The sequence below is a fragment of the Microtus ochrogaster genome, chromosome 10 (assembly GCF_000317375.1).
Source record: "Microtus ochrogaster isolate Prairie Vole_2 chromosome 10, MicOch1.0, whole genome shotgun sequence".
NCBI lineage: Eukaryota > Metazoa > Chordata > Mammalia > Rodentia > Cricetidae > Microtus > Microtus ochrogaster.
In genome coordinates, this window is record NC_022016.1 from 68,524,602 (window position 1) to 68,541,475 (window position 16,874).

General features: G+C 46.3%; 1 protein-coding gene across 1 annotated transcript in view; it reads left to right on the top strand.

Annotated features, from left to right (window-relative positions):
• Positions 1-16,874, top strand: part of Cachd1 (cache domain containing 1) — a 230,692-nt gene that overhangs the window by 167,786 nt on the left and 46,032 nt on the right. Inside the window, exons 5-9 of the mRNA XM_005353462.2 lie at positions 1,275-1,401; positions 4,119-4,263; positions 5,002-5,218; positions 11,215-11,364; positions 15,788-16,021. Coding sequence (XP_005353519.1) covers positions 1,275-1,401; positions 4,119-4,263; positions 5,002-5,218; positions 11,215-11,364; positions 15,788-16,021 — 873 coding nt within the window. The remainder of the gene's footprint in view (positions 1-1,274; positions 1,402-4,118; positions 4,264-5,001; positions 5,219-11,214; positions 11,365-15,787; positions 16,022-16,874) is intronic.

The window sequence follows — 16,874 nt, forward strand, 5'->3', positions numbered from 1 at the left end:
CCACACATTGATAATATATCATATACATGCACACTCAGAAACCCACATATTGATAATATATCATATACATGTACATGCACACTCACAAACCCACAGATTGATTTTTTTTTTTTTTTGAGTCAGGGTTTCTCTGAAGTCCTGGCTGCACAGGAACTCTTTCTATAGACTGGGCTAGCCTTGAACTCAAGAGATTTGCCTGCCTCTGCTTCCTGAGTGCTGGTATTAAAGGTGTGCACCACCATGGCCTGGCATCCACAGATGGATTTTAAAAAGTAGAACAAAATTTGAAAATTCAAGAGGTTGTGAGGCGGGGTGTACAGGTGGGTAGCACTGGGGCTAAGGGAATGCCAGGTCTGATCCATGACATGGCTGTGCAGGAAGTCAGCTAGTAGAGCATGATGTAAGCACAGCAGCCATGACACCAAGGTCTCTGTCCCAACTGGTTTTTTTTTTTCTTTTTAAAGAAGACTTATTTATTATGTAGACAGTGTTGTGTTTACACGTATACCTGCAGGCCAGAAGAGGGCACCAGATCTCACTATAGATGGTTGTGAGCCACCATGTGATTGCTGGGAATTGAACTCAAGACCTCCGAAAGAGCAGTCAGTGCTCTTAACCATCTCTCTAGCCCCCAACTGGGGTTTTTGGTCTCATGGCCTAAGCGCAAGAATAGTAATATCACCCACATGCTAGGTTCTTGTGAATGAGACGTTATAAAGTAAAAGCGAGCCTCTGTGTCAGCTCTGGAGATGTGGGATCCGTTTTCCCATTCACTGAGTAACAGAGTTCCTCAAGGATACGGTTCTGGCCCTTTGAATCCCATCTGTGCTGTTTCCATTACTGTGAAGTGAGGCTTGTGGAGGCAAAGTCAACATCAGAGACCTAGTCCCTAGAGACAAGGTCTGTTACCAGCGTCCATGGTTAGAGAATGGACCCCACGCCAGCGAGTGTACACTAGCCCAACACGGACCAGCTCCACGAGCAGAAAGATTAGTGCAAATGAATCCTTTGTGCTGGAGACATAACCCAGGACATAGAATGTCACCCTACCATGTGAAGAATAATGGCTTCCCGTGACCGAAATGTCAAGTTTCCTATTTGCAGGATGTTTTTCTAAGGGGCAGAAGGAATACGTTTTGCAGAAAATTTACAACCTTCTATCTGGTGGGATTTCTTCATGCTACAAGCAGTTTATGCAAAACAGATGCCTGAAGAGCCGTGCATGCACACACCTGTGGGCTCTGTGGTGATATTTCCTTTTCTTCCTCTTCCAGTGCTTGCCGACAACCTGAAATCCAACCCTGGAATCAAGTGGCAGTATTTCAGCTCAGAAGAAGGAATTTTCACTGTCTTCCCAGCACACAAGTTCCGGTGTAAGGGCAGCTATGAGCATCGCAGTCGGTATGCTGACTTCCTTCCAACGTCATTTGTTGCTGGTGACAATCTGCATGTGGAGTGGGCTGGGACTCAGGGTAGAGAGGTCTTGCCCGATCTCGGCACGACCCCGGATTTCAACGTCAGCAGTGAATTGCACACTCGGGTCTGCCCCAGGCAGATCAGAAACTTTTCCTTGCTTGGAAGTAATGTTTGTATTTGATACCTATAGATGTGCCTGCACTAGGGGAGGGCAGTGGGAAAGCCCAGAGCTTTCCAATGCTCCCTATCACAGCAGGCAAAGCGGTGGGAAGGGAATGCGATTGCTTGCTGCATTGGCTGTTCTGTGCTATGAACATCTTTGTTGAAATAGACATGAGCCCACCTCCTCCACAGCTCTACCCTAGAGCATAACGTTGCTCTTTGTGGCTGACTTTCCTCCCTGAGATAATGGGTTTGGTTTTACACTTTTGAAGTGTACAGGCACACTTCAGCTACTGCAAGCTATAAGGCTGTTCGCAAAGCTTTGGATTTTAAAGGCCACTATTGTCTTGCCTTTCTTGCACCAAAAGGACTTGGTTGTACCATGTAGCCAGTGGGAAAGGAGCGGTGAAATCATTTGTAAAACAAGGCTCATCATTTACAGAAGCCCCTAGGCAAAGATGTATCTCCTCTGAGCCCCAGCAGGTTCCCTTCTGCGGAGTCTGGTGCTCAGATCCTGGAGGAAGTGGGAGATACCCATTCTGCATGACATTCTCAAAACAATGCCATAGTATCCCTTTATGCGTCTTTCAAATTGTATCCAGTACTTTTCCCAAGGGGGGAGAGGAAGGAGAAAAAAATTGTTACTATTTGTATGGTTTTTTTGTTTCTGTTTTTCCACATCCTCTTCCTAGAGACTCTGCTACAGTTACAATGCCATGGAGACTGGACCAGAAATCTTGACTTTGGTATCTAGTTCATTGGTTCTCAACCTTCCTAATAATCCTGGACCCTTTAATATAGTTCCTTAGGTTGTGGTGACCTGCCCCCAGCTATAAAACTATTTTTGTTGCTACTTCAGAACTGTAATTTTGCTGCTGTTTTGAATTGTAATGCAAATATCTTGGCTTCCAATGGGCTTAGGTGACCCCTTTGAAAGGGTCAATCAACCCTCCCCCCTCAAAAGGGTCGTGATCCACAGATGGAGAACCACTGGACTCAGCCAAGACTGGCATTTGCCCCTAAGGAAACCCAGCTTGTGGGAGGGAGGGTGGGGCCTCATTACTATTCAGCCTTTGCCCACAAGTTCCAGCTCGAGCCTACCTATCATCAAGCTGCCGCTTTGGCTGCCTGACTGTTTTTCCCTCCTCGGAGGTTGCCAGCTCTGCCTCTTAACTTGTTTTAACTAGTTGCCGTTGCAAACTCTCTACAACCCACTGAAGACTCCAGTGGGTTTCAGAGCACAGCACCGTGAGAAAGGACCAGTCAGGCTCTCAGGTTGCTTCCCCGTCTACCTATGTAATACACAGGGCTGTTTATACGTCCCGCTTTTAAGATAAAGCTGCAGGGCTTTTAAAATGGGTGAATTCAGTTAGGATGAAGCTGGTACATCATTTTAAGAAAAATCCTCTCCCCTAGTTAGAACATGCATGCATGTGTGTGTGCGCACACACACACACACACGCACACACACACACACACACACACGAGGAACATTTGACCTTGTGTCGGTGTAGGGCTGGGCAGGAGTCCCTACTGTTCTATTCCCTGTTCATCCTGAGGCTGCCTCTCCTGGGTTTCTTTCTTCTCGTTTCTCTGCTGGCTTGGTGATTCTGACCGGTGACCTGCTAAGGTAGTCTCCATACAAGGGTTTTGACTTGCCAACAACTAGTGTTCTTAATTTGTGCCCAGGCTTTTGTGACTCACTGGTAGCTCACAGTTCACAGAAAAGCCTCATGTTAGAGGTGTCAACAAAGGACGGGATTCTCTGGAGGCCGATTTGCTTTAAGTCACCCCTAATTTGTTCCAGGTTGAAAATGAATAGAGCGCTCATTAAACCCCTTCTTCCAGCCCCTCCTGATGCACGCAGGGGCGGAGGCCGCTTTGATCAGAGGTGATTCTTTTCCTCCATGGTCTCTGCAGCTCCCCCTCTTTCTTCACGTTGGCAAACAAGCACCTGGCGGGAAGAATGGCCTGGTGCAGGTTTAGACAAATTTTCATGGCATGGTTTGAAACGCTCAGCTGCCGAGCCTTTCGTGATTGGGCGGTTTGAGTTGCTAAGACAGAGGAAAGAGGGTCTCTTAACCAGGATTGTATGTATGGAAAGAGAAAGGGCAGCCTACCACCCAGAACTGCCCAGCACACGCCCAGGTCACAAGCTTTCTTACTGTTACTAAAACGCTCTGTGTGTGTGTGTGTGTGTGTGTGTGTGTGTGTGTGTGTGTGTGTGTGTCTGCAAAACAGAAGCCAGCACTGGCAAGTGGGCCTTGTTCTCCCTTTGGGCCTTACTTTATAGTAAGTGGAGAGTTTGGCCCTGCAGAAGTGAGTTGGGACTCTGTAGTGTGTGGAGGAATCAGCCTCTCAGGAGCTGCACTCTCATCTCTAAAGTCATAATTTCACAGTCCTGTTTTTTTCAGTGATCCCCCCCCCCACCCAATCTGAACTCTCACTCCAACCTGCCCTGCCCCAAGAAGAACCCACAGGCCAGTGAGCCCGCATCTGTAGCGCTCACAGCTGTGTTAAGACCCTTTTCCTTTCTCTAGGCCCATCTACGTCTCTACGGTCCGACCACAGTCCAAGCACATAGTCGTGATCCTGGACCATGGGGCCTCAGTCACGGACACCCAGCTCCAGATTGCCAAGGATGCTGCTCAGGTCATCCTCCGTGCCATTGATGAACACGATAAGGTGACTATTATCCCACAGTCCCTGGGGGGCATGAAACCTTTCTTGAGTGTTTCCAACACTTACTTTTTTTGTTGTTTTATTATGTTCAGTGTGATTCGCCATAGTGACATCTCAGTCATCAGCGGACCAGATAGCACCAGTGTTCCCAGACAATTATCATGTAGCCTGAATGTTTTGACTTTTCCATCACCAGAGACTTTTTCCTATTGACCTCATTGCTGAAAATACACAGAGACCACACCCAACCTCTACGCTGCTCTCCAGTTTGAAAACCAAGATGGGTAGTTTTTGCCAACATGTTTTTCTGCGTGAATTTAGGGATGCTTTCGTTGTTGATTTGTTTCCATTATGCCGACACTGTTCGGCTTCTTCAATTTGGTTCAAAGGCCAAATTCTTGGATTCTCTCCTTTACAAATTCCTTTCAAATTTAACAGGCTGATAAGGTCAGACGTTTGTTTTTAAACTCAGAACCTGTTCTACAGGCCTTCTTCCTAGTTAAGCTCTCCTGTTACCTAAACATCCAAGCCTAGTCCCTGTGGCTGAGGCAGGAAGACTATTTGAACCCAGAAGTTTGAGGTCAACCTTAACAACGTGAAGAAGACTTTGCCTCAAAAAGGAAGGAAGAAAGGAAGGAAGGAAGGAAGGAAGGAAGGAAGGAAGGAAGGAAGGAAGGGAGGGAATCTTTAAATGGTAGAAGAAATTGAGTGTTTTGGTTTTTGTTTTTTCCTGTCCTCCAGATTTCTGTGTTGACTGTGGCAGACACTGTCAGGACCTGTTCACTGGACCAATGCTATAAGACTTACCTGTCCCCAGCCACCAGTGAGACAAAAAGGAAAATGTCCACATTTGTTAGCAGTGTCAAGCCCTCTGACAGCCCGACCCAGCATGCAGTGGGGTTCCGCAGGGCGTTCCAGCTGATTCGAAGCACCAGCAATAACACTCGGTTCCAAGCAAGTAAGTGCATTTCTGAGAGACGGCCACAGTGATGTGCTGAGCACAGAGTTCAGAACTAGAGGGGAAACTTTCTAATTGATCCCAGATAAAATTATCATCTGCTATCTTCACAGCATCTCCATGGTCAGTCTGTGGAACTTCTAGCCTCCCGGGGCCTCCTCCTCCTCCCCCTTTATTAAGAACACATCCTCACTTATTTCCCCAGGGAATACCCACATCCTCTTTAATGTTAATTGTTGACTTTGCCTCTCTGAGGGCTTGGGGCAGTTCTGTGCTGGTGTGCATGGGCTCTGGGGGAGCCACAGGGATTCTTGCCTGGATCCTCTCTTTTCTGACCAGCTGTCACTTAGATGAGCATACCCTTCCCATGTACAAAGGTACTCTAATTTAATTTCTGTGTATTAGAGGAAAATTTGGAATGCGGATACATGCTAAAGGAAGGGAAGGGGTAGTTGAAATAGGACTCTGCTTTGAAGCGTCTCAAAGGAGTCTTCTCTTTCTCCTTTTATAATTGAAAATCTGTAGCCGTTTTTCTTCATTTAAAAATTTAGTGCATGATCGATGTGGTGCGCTCGTCCTGTGTTCATTCGGGCCGGAGGCCTAAGCCGCGCCAGGCGAGGGACGGACATTCATGGCGAATAAAAATTTAGTGCATCCTGATTTGAGTTGGGTTTTGTGTTCTTTCTTTTTTCTTCTTCTTCTTCTTGAGATAAGGTTTCACTATGTCGCCCAGCCTGGCCTCCAGCTCTCTATCCTCTTGCCTCTGCTTCCAGAGTGCTGGTATAACCCAGTTTAATATACACTATTAAAATAAATTTAAAGAATATATTTTAAGCTGTTCTGTGTGTCTAATCTAAAGATTTAAAGTCAGACTGTGCTGAAAAGTCTTGTGCCTGCACGCTGGCTGATGAAGTAACTGTCGCAAGCATAGCTGGTGTTGGGAGATAGCATATTGGTTTTGCCTTTATTTGCTTAAAACTTATAAGGTTAGTAGTTAAAATAGTTTATTTATCTTAATGGAGATAGGGTCTCATGTAGCCTCAAGATGTAGCCGAGGGCTGCCACATGCACTTCAGAAACAATGTACATTTATGATCTCACCGTCTCCCTGGGTCACTATAGCTTAGCTAGGTCTTCTGTTCAGAGCCTCATGAGGTAGAAACTCCCTGTAACCAGGGCTGTAGGCTCAACTGAGGTTCCCAGTTCTCTTGTGAGCGCGTGACTTTAGTGGGAGATTCCATTTCCTTCCGAGTCTAAAACTAGGATCACTTTGCTTCTTGAAGGCCTATGAGGAAATGCCTCTTCTACTTCAGGTCCCCGGTATTGGGACCCTAAATACTGTCTTCTCACGGACTCAGAATCATGCCTCATTTTCATTTAATCAAGTTGCTCTTAACCAGTTTTATCTTCAAGATTCACCCTCTCTCTGCCAGACAGCAGTCGGGTCACGGGAGCGACCTACTGCCGTCTTCCAGTGTTAGACCTAAGTTACAGCTTAGGCCCAAGCACAGACGGGGAAATGAAGGACAATGGATACTCTGAACGCGCCTTCTCAGAATCTTGCCTACCAGCAAGAGCGAGCACCAGCCACACACAGGCCAATATTATGGACTTAGTGTTCAGTCGTCCACACATAGTTCCATGAGGCTAGTGGTCAGTGGTTACCTCCTGAGGCAAGGAGTGCCAGTTAGTTCTTGCCAACTTTGCATAAACTAGTATTATCCAGGAAGAGGGAGCCTCATTTAAGGAATTACCACCATCAGATTGACCTGTAGGCATTTTCTTGATTAATATTTGATAAAGCCAGCTCTCTGGAGGGGAAGTCCTCACCCTTGGGGTAGGATCTAAGCAAGTAGAACAAGCCAGCCAGTAAGCCATGTTCCGCCATGACTTTACTTCCTGCCTGCAGGTTCCTGCTATAAGATCCACCCTTTCCTCTGAAGTCGATCATGTTTCCCACATGAAACAACAGAAAGCAAACTAGTGATCTGACCAGGTTGTCACAGGCCCTCCCCAGAAGTGGTCTCTCTGCTCCATTCTTGAGTTACCCACCTGAGATGTCCTGAGAGTTTCTGCCCAGTGTTAGTTGCTGTCTTGCTCAGATAAAGGAGGGAGGTGTTAAACTAGCACTGGCAAACCCAGATGCCTGCAGCACCTAGACACCTAGAGAGGTGGTGGTGGGCATCCCCTGGAGATGCGGGGATGGTAGCGGAGCTTGCTTCGGCAGGGCGGGCGTCACCAGCATGGTTGTATCCTCTGAATGAGAGAAGGCAGAGATCTGGATTTTTCTCTGTGAACTGTCAAATGTTATTGCTCCTCCTACTTGAGAACCTTATTAACCCTCTTTTCACGGACCTCTTTGTACTACTCATTGGCAGCAAGCCTGGTCTCATAGGAGGCTTTCTCCTTGCTTTTGTTTGTTTTGTATTTGGTTTTTTATCCTGGTAAACAAAAAATGACAAGAAGACTGGCCATCAGAAAGTTGGACAGCTTTTGATAGCACAGGTCCCAGAGTGCTAAGAGAAGATTTTTTTTTTTTTTAGTTCAAATGAGATATTTCCAAAGATTGGCTTGTAGTCCCCATCTTTGCTGTCTCTATTGGCAATTCAGAGGCAAAAGAACCCAACTGGGTTTAAGGATCTGCTTTAGGAATGCCTACTGTCCCTATCATGGTGACAGGTTTTGTAGTGTCCCAGACAACATGACCTAGTGGTTCAGTATTTGGGTCTTGGGTTTCAACTCTGCTGAACCTTTTCTGACTTCGTAAGCATGGGAATATTGATTGAACAATCCATAATTGGCCTAACCTGTGAGGTGGGGATGACAAGTCCCTGGACTATTTCATAACTGTTCAGCAATGTTGGCTGTCATTACTCTGCTCCATTCCCTATGAGCCTTCTGGTCGCAGCTCATTTACAGCAGTGGGACCCACCCTGTAGGTTTACTGTCAGGGTGACCCGTAGACAAAAGGGAAGCATCTCCCCACATCAGGACCATAAACCGAAGCCAGGCTTTACCAGGTTCTCTAGTTTTACATTAATTTATCTTGTACCATTCAGAACCTCAAACGTTTATCCAAAGTAGGGTTCTCTTTTCAGTCCCTTGGGAGATCCATAAGGAACCCCATTACCCTTTTAGGGTGTTTCTTCGGTGTTTGGGTGTGGTTGTTTGCGAGATCATCTCATAGCAGGAGGAAGATGGTTTCAAGTATAGATCTGATTGCGTAGGCAGGGCTCAATCTGAATTGCTTTTCCCCTGATATTGATTCTAGTACATGCTGGTTACTTAGAGAGTCCCTGAGTCCCCAGATCCCTAAAATTAGCCACCTCTAAGTTTACCAATGTTATACATTCCCACCAGTGGGCAACTCAGGAGAGAATCCAGTGAGCAAAGACCAAACTTTAAAACTGCTAAGTGAGCACCCCAGACCGGGGATGCAGATCGGTGCCTTGCTCCGCCATTGTCAGAGAGGCTTCCTCCTGCAGAAGATGGGCACAAACACAGAGACCCTCAACTAGACAATGTGCAAAGGGTGAGAGACCTCGGAACACTCAGTCCTAAATGGGATGTCTTCATCATGCCTATCCAAGACACTATCTCCAATTGACACCTGCTTGTAAAAGAAAAAAATAATTTTCTCTACCAGGTAGATTAAGCACTTAAGGGTGGACCTCATGCCCAGCAGTAGATGGCTAACACAAAACTAATGGTATTTTTGTTGACTTTTTGTCTCATGGTCCTTTGTTTGGGCATTTTTTGTCTTAATGATCGTTTCTTTCTTTCTTCCTTTCTCTCTTTCTTTCTTTTTTTCTGTGACCCTGTGACACAGCTTTGCCCTCTCTGGTGGGACGTGGAACTGTTTTATTCTGTGGTTTGTTGGACACTTATTTTTAGTGTAAAGCTTAAATGAGCTATCTCAGACTCTAGTAAAGTGGCATGCAGGAATATAGTTACAACTGAGAAAATATTGACATCTGGGACTAATGTGGGAGTCTTCCTAAGACTTAAGGATTTCTCTTCTTTCATCAGCCTTCTCTTTCTGATCTCCAGTGAGTGAATAAAGACGCATTTGCAGGCAGTACATCCCGAGCATCTCAACTGGCTTCACTAGCAGTAAAGGGTGGATATATTTATTGTTAGCCCAACTTTACTAAATTCAGTCTGACTGTCTATAGCAATGATACTACATAAACTACTAATCTATGCAAAGATAGCAATGAATACTTCAGAATCTAAAATGCAAGTTCACAAACTGCAAGAATTGTGGATGTCTCTTAGAACAATGTTAATGGCAATTGCATTCGTTACATATTACTTTGTAACACATAACCGTAACACCATCACCTTTGATGCGTTCTACACAGGGTGGGTCATTCCATCCCACCCACCCTCTGGAGATGGATTATGAAGCAGCTAGACTGCCTGCCATGGTTACTCGTAGCCCCAGTGAAATGCCAGCAGCGGGACCTGTAGAAATGAGGGTGTATGCAAGCATTTCACTACACAAGGCACGATTCCCTACAGCATGTCCAAAAGCTGTCTATTGACTCAAAGGCCTTTGCGTTAGAAAGAAATACAGAAGCCCAGCTTCTTTCCATCCCTGCCTTGTTATCTTTAGTAGTTGGCAGTTCATTGTCCCCATCTCCATGCTGCTTTCTTCCTCCTCAGCTCTCTGTGTCTGTGTGTGGGCAGCATACAGCTCTGTCTGCACTCTGCAAACAGACTGTGGCATTCTGGACAACACAGCAATGTGCAGCCAAGCTGCAGCAGAACTGCACTCTGTGTAACCCATGCAGCAGCTCTGCGAGAACGCTGCGCAGTACAGCAACACTGCAGGAACTTGGGGGCACCCATGCCAGGGTTTGATGCCAGGATGCCTTCTTGGTCACTCCTTTACCTTATTGTGGTGACAGAGTCTCTCAGTGAACTTAGAGCTTGTCCCCCTGACCAGAATGGCTAACCAGTATCCATCCGTACTTCCCAGCCAGCCCTGGGATTCTGGTTATCTATTACCCCATCTAGCTGCTAAGTGTGGCCTTTGAAACACATTTTAACCCTTGAGCTGTCTTCCCCAGAACCCGCCACTCTAACTCTTGAGTCAGTCTACGTTGGGGAAGGTTTTCTGAGTTACACTTACCTCTCACTTTCTCCTTGGCCTGCTTTCGAGGGTGGTTTGAATTGAAATGGCAAGTCGTCTTCAGGCCAATTGAAGTAGTGCACACATGTGTATTGGGGCTTCTTGTTAACGTTCCTTCTTGTGCCATCATCGTTTGTCTACCCATTACTCCAGTTGACCAACCTTTCCTCCCAGCAGCTTCTGTGAACTTGGTACTGGTATCTGTCCCGTTTTCTAGCTGTTTCTCCAGTTATACATATGAAGAGGTAACTACCTTAGCCTACATGACCCAAATGCATGAAGTATACAGTAGCAGTTTGGAGCACATGGTGCGTCTACGTCCATAGTTTTACTTTGCTACACTGATAAGCCTTCAAAATCCAAATGTATTTGACAGTAGTTAGGATCTGGCAAGTCATTTTCCATGTCTGCGTCTGCAGAACCCTAGAAGAAGCCAAGTCCCCACCACACCCCAAAGTGTGGCTCCTGTTACTAGCCCTGTGTGTCTGAGGGAGGGCTAAGCTGTGTTCTGAATCCTCATTGCAGAAGCTGGGGGGGGGGGAGGATTTCCTTTTAGGCTGCCTTAAATGAACTCGGCGTGGGTGCCTGGGGGAAATCTCCGTCTTTCATCTGGTAAATGTGTCAGGAGCGTCTTGCGCTGGATAAGTGAGGCCTTGCCGTGCAGAGAGCGCAGGATGGAAGGGAAAAGGAATTAGCAAGATGAAAGCCAGCAGTACATCCATCACACGGGAAAGACGCGGGACACCAGGGGCCAGCCGGGTCCTCCGAGTGGGCAAGTCCGGGAAAACGGGAAGGAAGACGGCACAGCTGGCTCTCGCCGGAATCCGAATGTAACCCCGGTTTGTGTGTTTTTGTTTAGATACAGACATGGCCATTATTTACCTGTCGGCGGGCATCACATCAAAGGACTCCTCAGAAGAAGATAAAAAGGCAACCCTTCGCGTCATCAATGAAGAGAATGGCTTTCTGAACAACTCCGTAATGATTCTTACCTATGCCCTCATGAACGGTAGGCAGTGTTTCGAGATTTCCCTTTCAGATGAAAGTTCCCTCTAGGCAGGAGCTGCTTTACAAAGAGGGAAAGAGACTTGTGCCCGAGCTTTGATAGAGCTGTCGGGAGAGGGAGGAACCAGCAGCTCTCTCATACCTGGTGCTGGGATGCGGGACTCTGCCTAACCAACCACAAGTTCCTGACTCTCCTCTGTTTCTGTGGTCTGGCCTAGTTTTACATCTCTCTCCTGTTTTTTCAGTTCTCCTCCATAACCTAGATCATCAGAGGTTTCGATACTATAGGGAGGTTGATGCTCACGGCTCCCGTGAATCGCAGGAAGCCATAGTGCTGGCCTAAGTTCTTTCCATTCTGTAGCATCCCGATAGCCATCCAAAGACCCACACCCTGAGCTACCACCGGCATCCTCAGCTGTCACCTGCAGATAGCCTCTGTCATCTGGTGCCACCACACCTATTAGTACGTGGCCTTTCCTTCAGTGGCTCTTCCCCCTCGGGGACTCAACCCTGAGCCCTTGGGTGATGTCTTCCCTTGTGGCTAAGAGACAAAGTTTTCGTCCTGTAGCCAGTCCCACGTATGAGCTGTATGAAACCCACGCCCTTCCCCACACTCATTTAGGGACAATGACCATCAGTTTGATGTGCTAAGAATTATGTGGAGAGTGTCCCCAACATGCAAATTCTAGATATTGTCCTCAGGTTCTTACTCAGACCTTCTCAGGAGGGAGCCAGGAGTCTGTTATTCTGAATCTAGTGCCTTATGGACCACCCTGAGGGAGTGCAGGCGCACCATCCAGCTGCCACCGTCACCATCCACCAGCATAGACTCATGGCAGGACTCTTCATCTCTTTAGACCTCAACTTTTTATCTTTCTTGGCAACATCTCATGATATAGCCCAGGCTAGTCTCAAACCTGAGACCCTGCCTCAGCCTCCTGAGTGCGGAGCTGGCCCACGTTCGCCAGCTCCAGACCTCTCTTTTATCTGTGAGGTGAGAATAACAAGCTCTACCGCCCAGGGAGAGTATAAAAGCAACGGTATGGCCTCGGTTGAAAATTAACGGAGAAGGGCTGGAGGGAAGGCGCTGAGGTCAAGGGTGATTGCTACTCTTGCAAAGGACCTGAGTTCTGATCCCAGCACCCACAGTAGGCGGCTCCCAACACCTGGAACTCTAGCTCCAAATGATCTGATGGCCTATTCTGGCTTCTGTGGCCACCTGCACACACGAACCTACAGACATATACATATGTACATAAATGAAGAATTTTAAGTTAGCATAGAGCCTAATGCCTAAGAGATCCTAGGAAGGGGTGGCCAGTGATGATGTTTCCCGTCACACACAGCATAGCTGACAACCGAGAGCATCTCTACCATCTGGGGTCAGTCTCATTCAGCAGTGTCACAGCAGGGCATCCTGATACTCATGACTCCCCCGCTGTGTAGACGTGGGTACCCGCTCTCCCCCTCGTGTTCCCTCCTCTGGGGGCAGAGGGTGTCCTCTCTCTCCTGTCCCGTCACGTTTCCAAGAGTATGACCCTTACAAATGTGAGGCATCTTACTGTTTGCATTGTGTTCTGAGCAGAGGAGCGGTCTACTTAGGATGGGTGAAGAGGGCCGGGTGAAGACGGCCACTTTTTGCTTGAGCACTGACCCATCAGGGTCATTTTAGGTTGCCTGATAGATACTCTTCCTGCCATGGCTTAACTTCTCTCTCTCATGAGTGAGAAGGGAGGAAAATGAAATTCCCTGAGCCTCTGTGGCGCCTACCACCTGCATGAGCTTCCTAGTCTTCAGAGAGCTCTCCCACTAAGGAGGACAGCTGAGTTAAAGGCAGGAGAGGATGGGGAGACAGACCCACAGCCAGTAATCGCTGTGGCAGACACTGAGTCAAAGCCCCAGTTATCACCTGTCCAGGAACCAGTCCTTCAGAGTCTTAGCTACATTTCCATCCCCATGACAACTCCACACTTTAAACCCTCTGGCTAACTCTGTTCACCTACCTCTAGCTCTTCAGTTTCTCTCTCGTCTGCCTTACCAGATACATCTGGTCACTGCTAGTTCTTTGACTACTGTTCCAGGGGCAGACACTCCCTCACTAGACCCGCCAAGAGCTCACATAGTGAAGCAGGGCCATTATGAGACTTTGAAAGACATTCCCCCACTCCCTGGAACCATTTTCCTCACTGTGCTCTTCCCATGGCTTTTGATTGCAGGTGTGTGAAAGTTAGAAAGGCCTGGATTATCTGAGGGATTTGGATGAGGCAGATCACCATAGTTGGAGTGACTAGAAAAATATAAAAAAGAAAGCTAGCAATTCAGAGTTCAGTCATCAGGCTTGCAGGGAAAGCTGAAAGCTGGGAACATTGGAGACAATTCATAAGTTGGGATATAGAAATCTCTAGAAGGTTTTTGACTTTTCATGGCCATTGCTGTCAGGGAAATAGCTGGACATCTTACCCCGGGTTGATGTTGGTGAGCAAGCTAGAAGTTTGGGAAGGAAGCTTACTGAAGACTGTAGAAAGTGGCTCAAACTAGAACATTCTGATATCTCTGTCTGTCTCTCACCATCTCGCAGTTCACTCCATAAAACTTGATTTTTGGCATCTTTAATTTATGAGCACACAGCAGAGAGGACTCTGGGAAATGTGGTTTCTAGCATGCCTGTCTTGGTGGATTTACTATCCTGTGTGTTTACTAATCTGCCATGGGTTGATCCAAAATTGCCAATAGTGTCGACATCCTAACCCTCCATCCCACGCTGTCTTTCTGGACCTAGCAAATATTCAGGTTGGTCAGTTGTTAACACTTTGGGTGTGGAGCAGTACTGGACAAAAAGGAAATACATCTAGTGCCCAAGTTGTCTGCTTTCATCATTTTACCTCTGCGAGCGTCTCTTGAGATGAGGGCAGAAATCAGCCATGTCTTTTACCCTAAAAGAGACCCCCTCACCCCTTAACCAGTCTATGCCAAGCAAAGGAAACAGTGATCTGGTTCTCAAATGATTTGCCCCAGGAACTTTTCTTTCTTATCGCCTTGAAGGTATAGAGTGAAATTCAAGTTTGTCTAGATCATAATGTCTTTAAAAGAAATCAGCCAGTCATGGTGGCACATGCCTTTAAGCCCAGCTCTCAGCAGGCAGAAGCAGAGACATCTCTGAGTTGAAGGCCAGCCTTGCTCTACACAGTCGGAGTTACATAGTAAGACCCAGTCTCAGAAAAAAAGGAATAATTATAGATGATATGTTAGATGTTGCTGCTACTTAGTAACTAGTAATGAACTTTGAATGTTAGAAATACACTCACTCCACAGATGAAAACAGCGTGGCATATTTATCGTAGGTGATCCACGAACACTTCAGGTTCTTTTAACAATGGAATAAATAGCTCATAGTTTGCTGTCTAAGTCTTCAAGAGCAGGAGACAGAATCTCCTGGAAGGGCAGTGGTAGAGTCTCACCAACAACTGAAAGCTCTTGAACTTGTTTACAGTGGGTGCCCATGTGAGATCAGTTACTAATCCTTTTGACTGCATGCCAACAATAACAGACTGAAAAAAAAATTGGTTTATTAAATTTATTTTTGTACTATGGAACACAGATGTTGTAGAACAATACATCCCACTATGCCTAAATCTTTTTACAAAGTTTTCAATACCCCATAAATATAAAAGATACACATTAAATAAATCAAATTTAGTATTATCCTAACAATATCAAGCATAAAGACATCTGTAATTAAATGAGCTTGAAGGAAGAAGGTTTAGAAGCATTGCTAAATGCAGGCCATAATTCTTTCATTTAGTTCTTGAGTTTTTGGCAAGTGGTTTTACAGGCAAAGCAGGAATGAAATGGTAAAGGCCTTAAAGCCCTCCAGAGGTCAGCCACTGCTGTAAATTAAATGCAGACTTGTTAACTATTACTTTTGCTTTCAGATATTGAGTGCAGCAAAGCATTTAAATCTTATTATAATTAAATGTTTAGGACGAGCACATCCTTCGTTTCCCATGTGGTTTTCATCACTGCCTTTTGAAGAATCCCTTTGTGCTTTTGACTGAAGAAATTCCCTGTTTTGGCTTTTGGTTTGCAGTAGGAACCAGTATCTTCCTGGGTCTATAGACAGTATCCCCACATAGACCCCTTGGACATTCAAGACTTTGTCTGTTTGGTTTGGGGTTTTTTTTTTTTCAAGACAGGGCCTCCCTGTGTAGCTCTGGCTATCCTGGAAGTCACTATGTAGATGAAGCTCATCTTGATAATCCCAGCATACCCTGCCCTTACCCTCCCGCCCTCACCCCTACCTCCAAGTGCTGGGATTAAAGGCCTGCTCCACCATGCCCTGTGCAAGACCTCATTTGTATCCATAGTGGATCTAGATGGCAAACTGCTGCCTAACAATAACCAAGTTTTTCCCTTGTTTTCGATTACAGATGGGGTGACTGGTTTGAAGGAGTTGGCGTTCCTTAGGGATCTGGCTGAACAGAACTCTGGGAAGTATGGCATCCCAGACCGGACAGCCTTGCCTGTGATTAAGGGCAGCATGATGGTGCTGAACCAGCTTAGCAACCTGGAGACCACAGTTGGCAGGTTCTACACCAACCTTCCCAACCGGATGATTGACGAGGCCGTCTTCAGCCTCCCCTTCTCCGACGAGATGGGGGATGGTAAGTGTCACAAGAATGCCCTACTATGGAAGAGGAGAGAAACGAGCAGGCAGAAAGGTGCACCCCTCCTGCTCCAACCCCACAAAGATGTATGCCTGCCACCTAACCTACAACACACGTTAACCTAACCTACAACACGCGTTAACCTAACCTACAACACGTGTTAACACGTAAACCCAGTGCGGTTTCCTCCCTGCTCCAGCCTCCAAGGATGTAACAGCATAGTTTCTGATGCAGCTTCCTGAGGAAGCTCCCTTAGTGAGTGGCGCTAAAGCGTGGCTGTGCATCACAGCGCGCAGGCAAACACAAAGAACTGTGTGGGTTCTTAGATCCCACACTCCTTGAGTCCTTGTCCTCAGTAGTGCATGTCACCTCACTAATTTTCCATCTTGGCCATCTTCAAGAAGGGATAATAAATCAGTGAGTTTCTTAGGAAGAATTCATACACATACGTGAATATATGCAGATTAAGATGGACACCTACGTGTACACATACACGCATACATATAACCAGTGGCTGGCATACCACCCAGTTATGAGTGCTGCTCATGTCCCTTTTTTAATACACCATTTTCCTTTGCTCTTATCGACACCATCATCCTGATGCCACAAGTACCCAGGACACAATGTTGAGCGAAGTGGTTTAACAGTCACGTGATTCAGTCACCTGACCTAGGAAATGGGAATACTTTTTGTCCGGGTGATCATGAATAGTAATAGCAGTAATGTATATAAAGTGTCTATACTATATGCCTGGCCGATAGTAGGTTGCTTCTCTGGAAAGATAATTATTTTTTAATCTTCACTTTTTTAATTTTTTTTTTAATTTTAAAGATTTTATTTCTTTTATTTA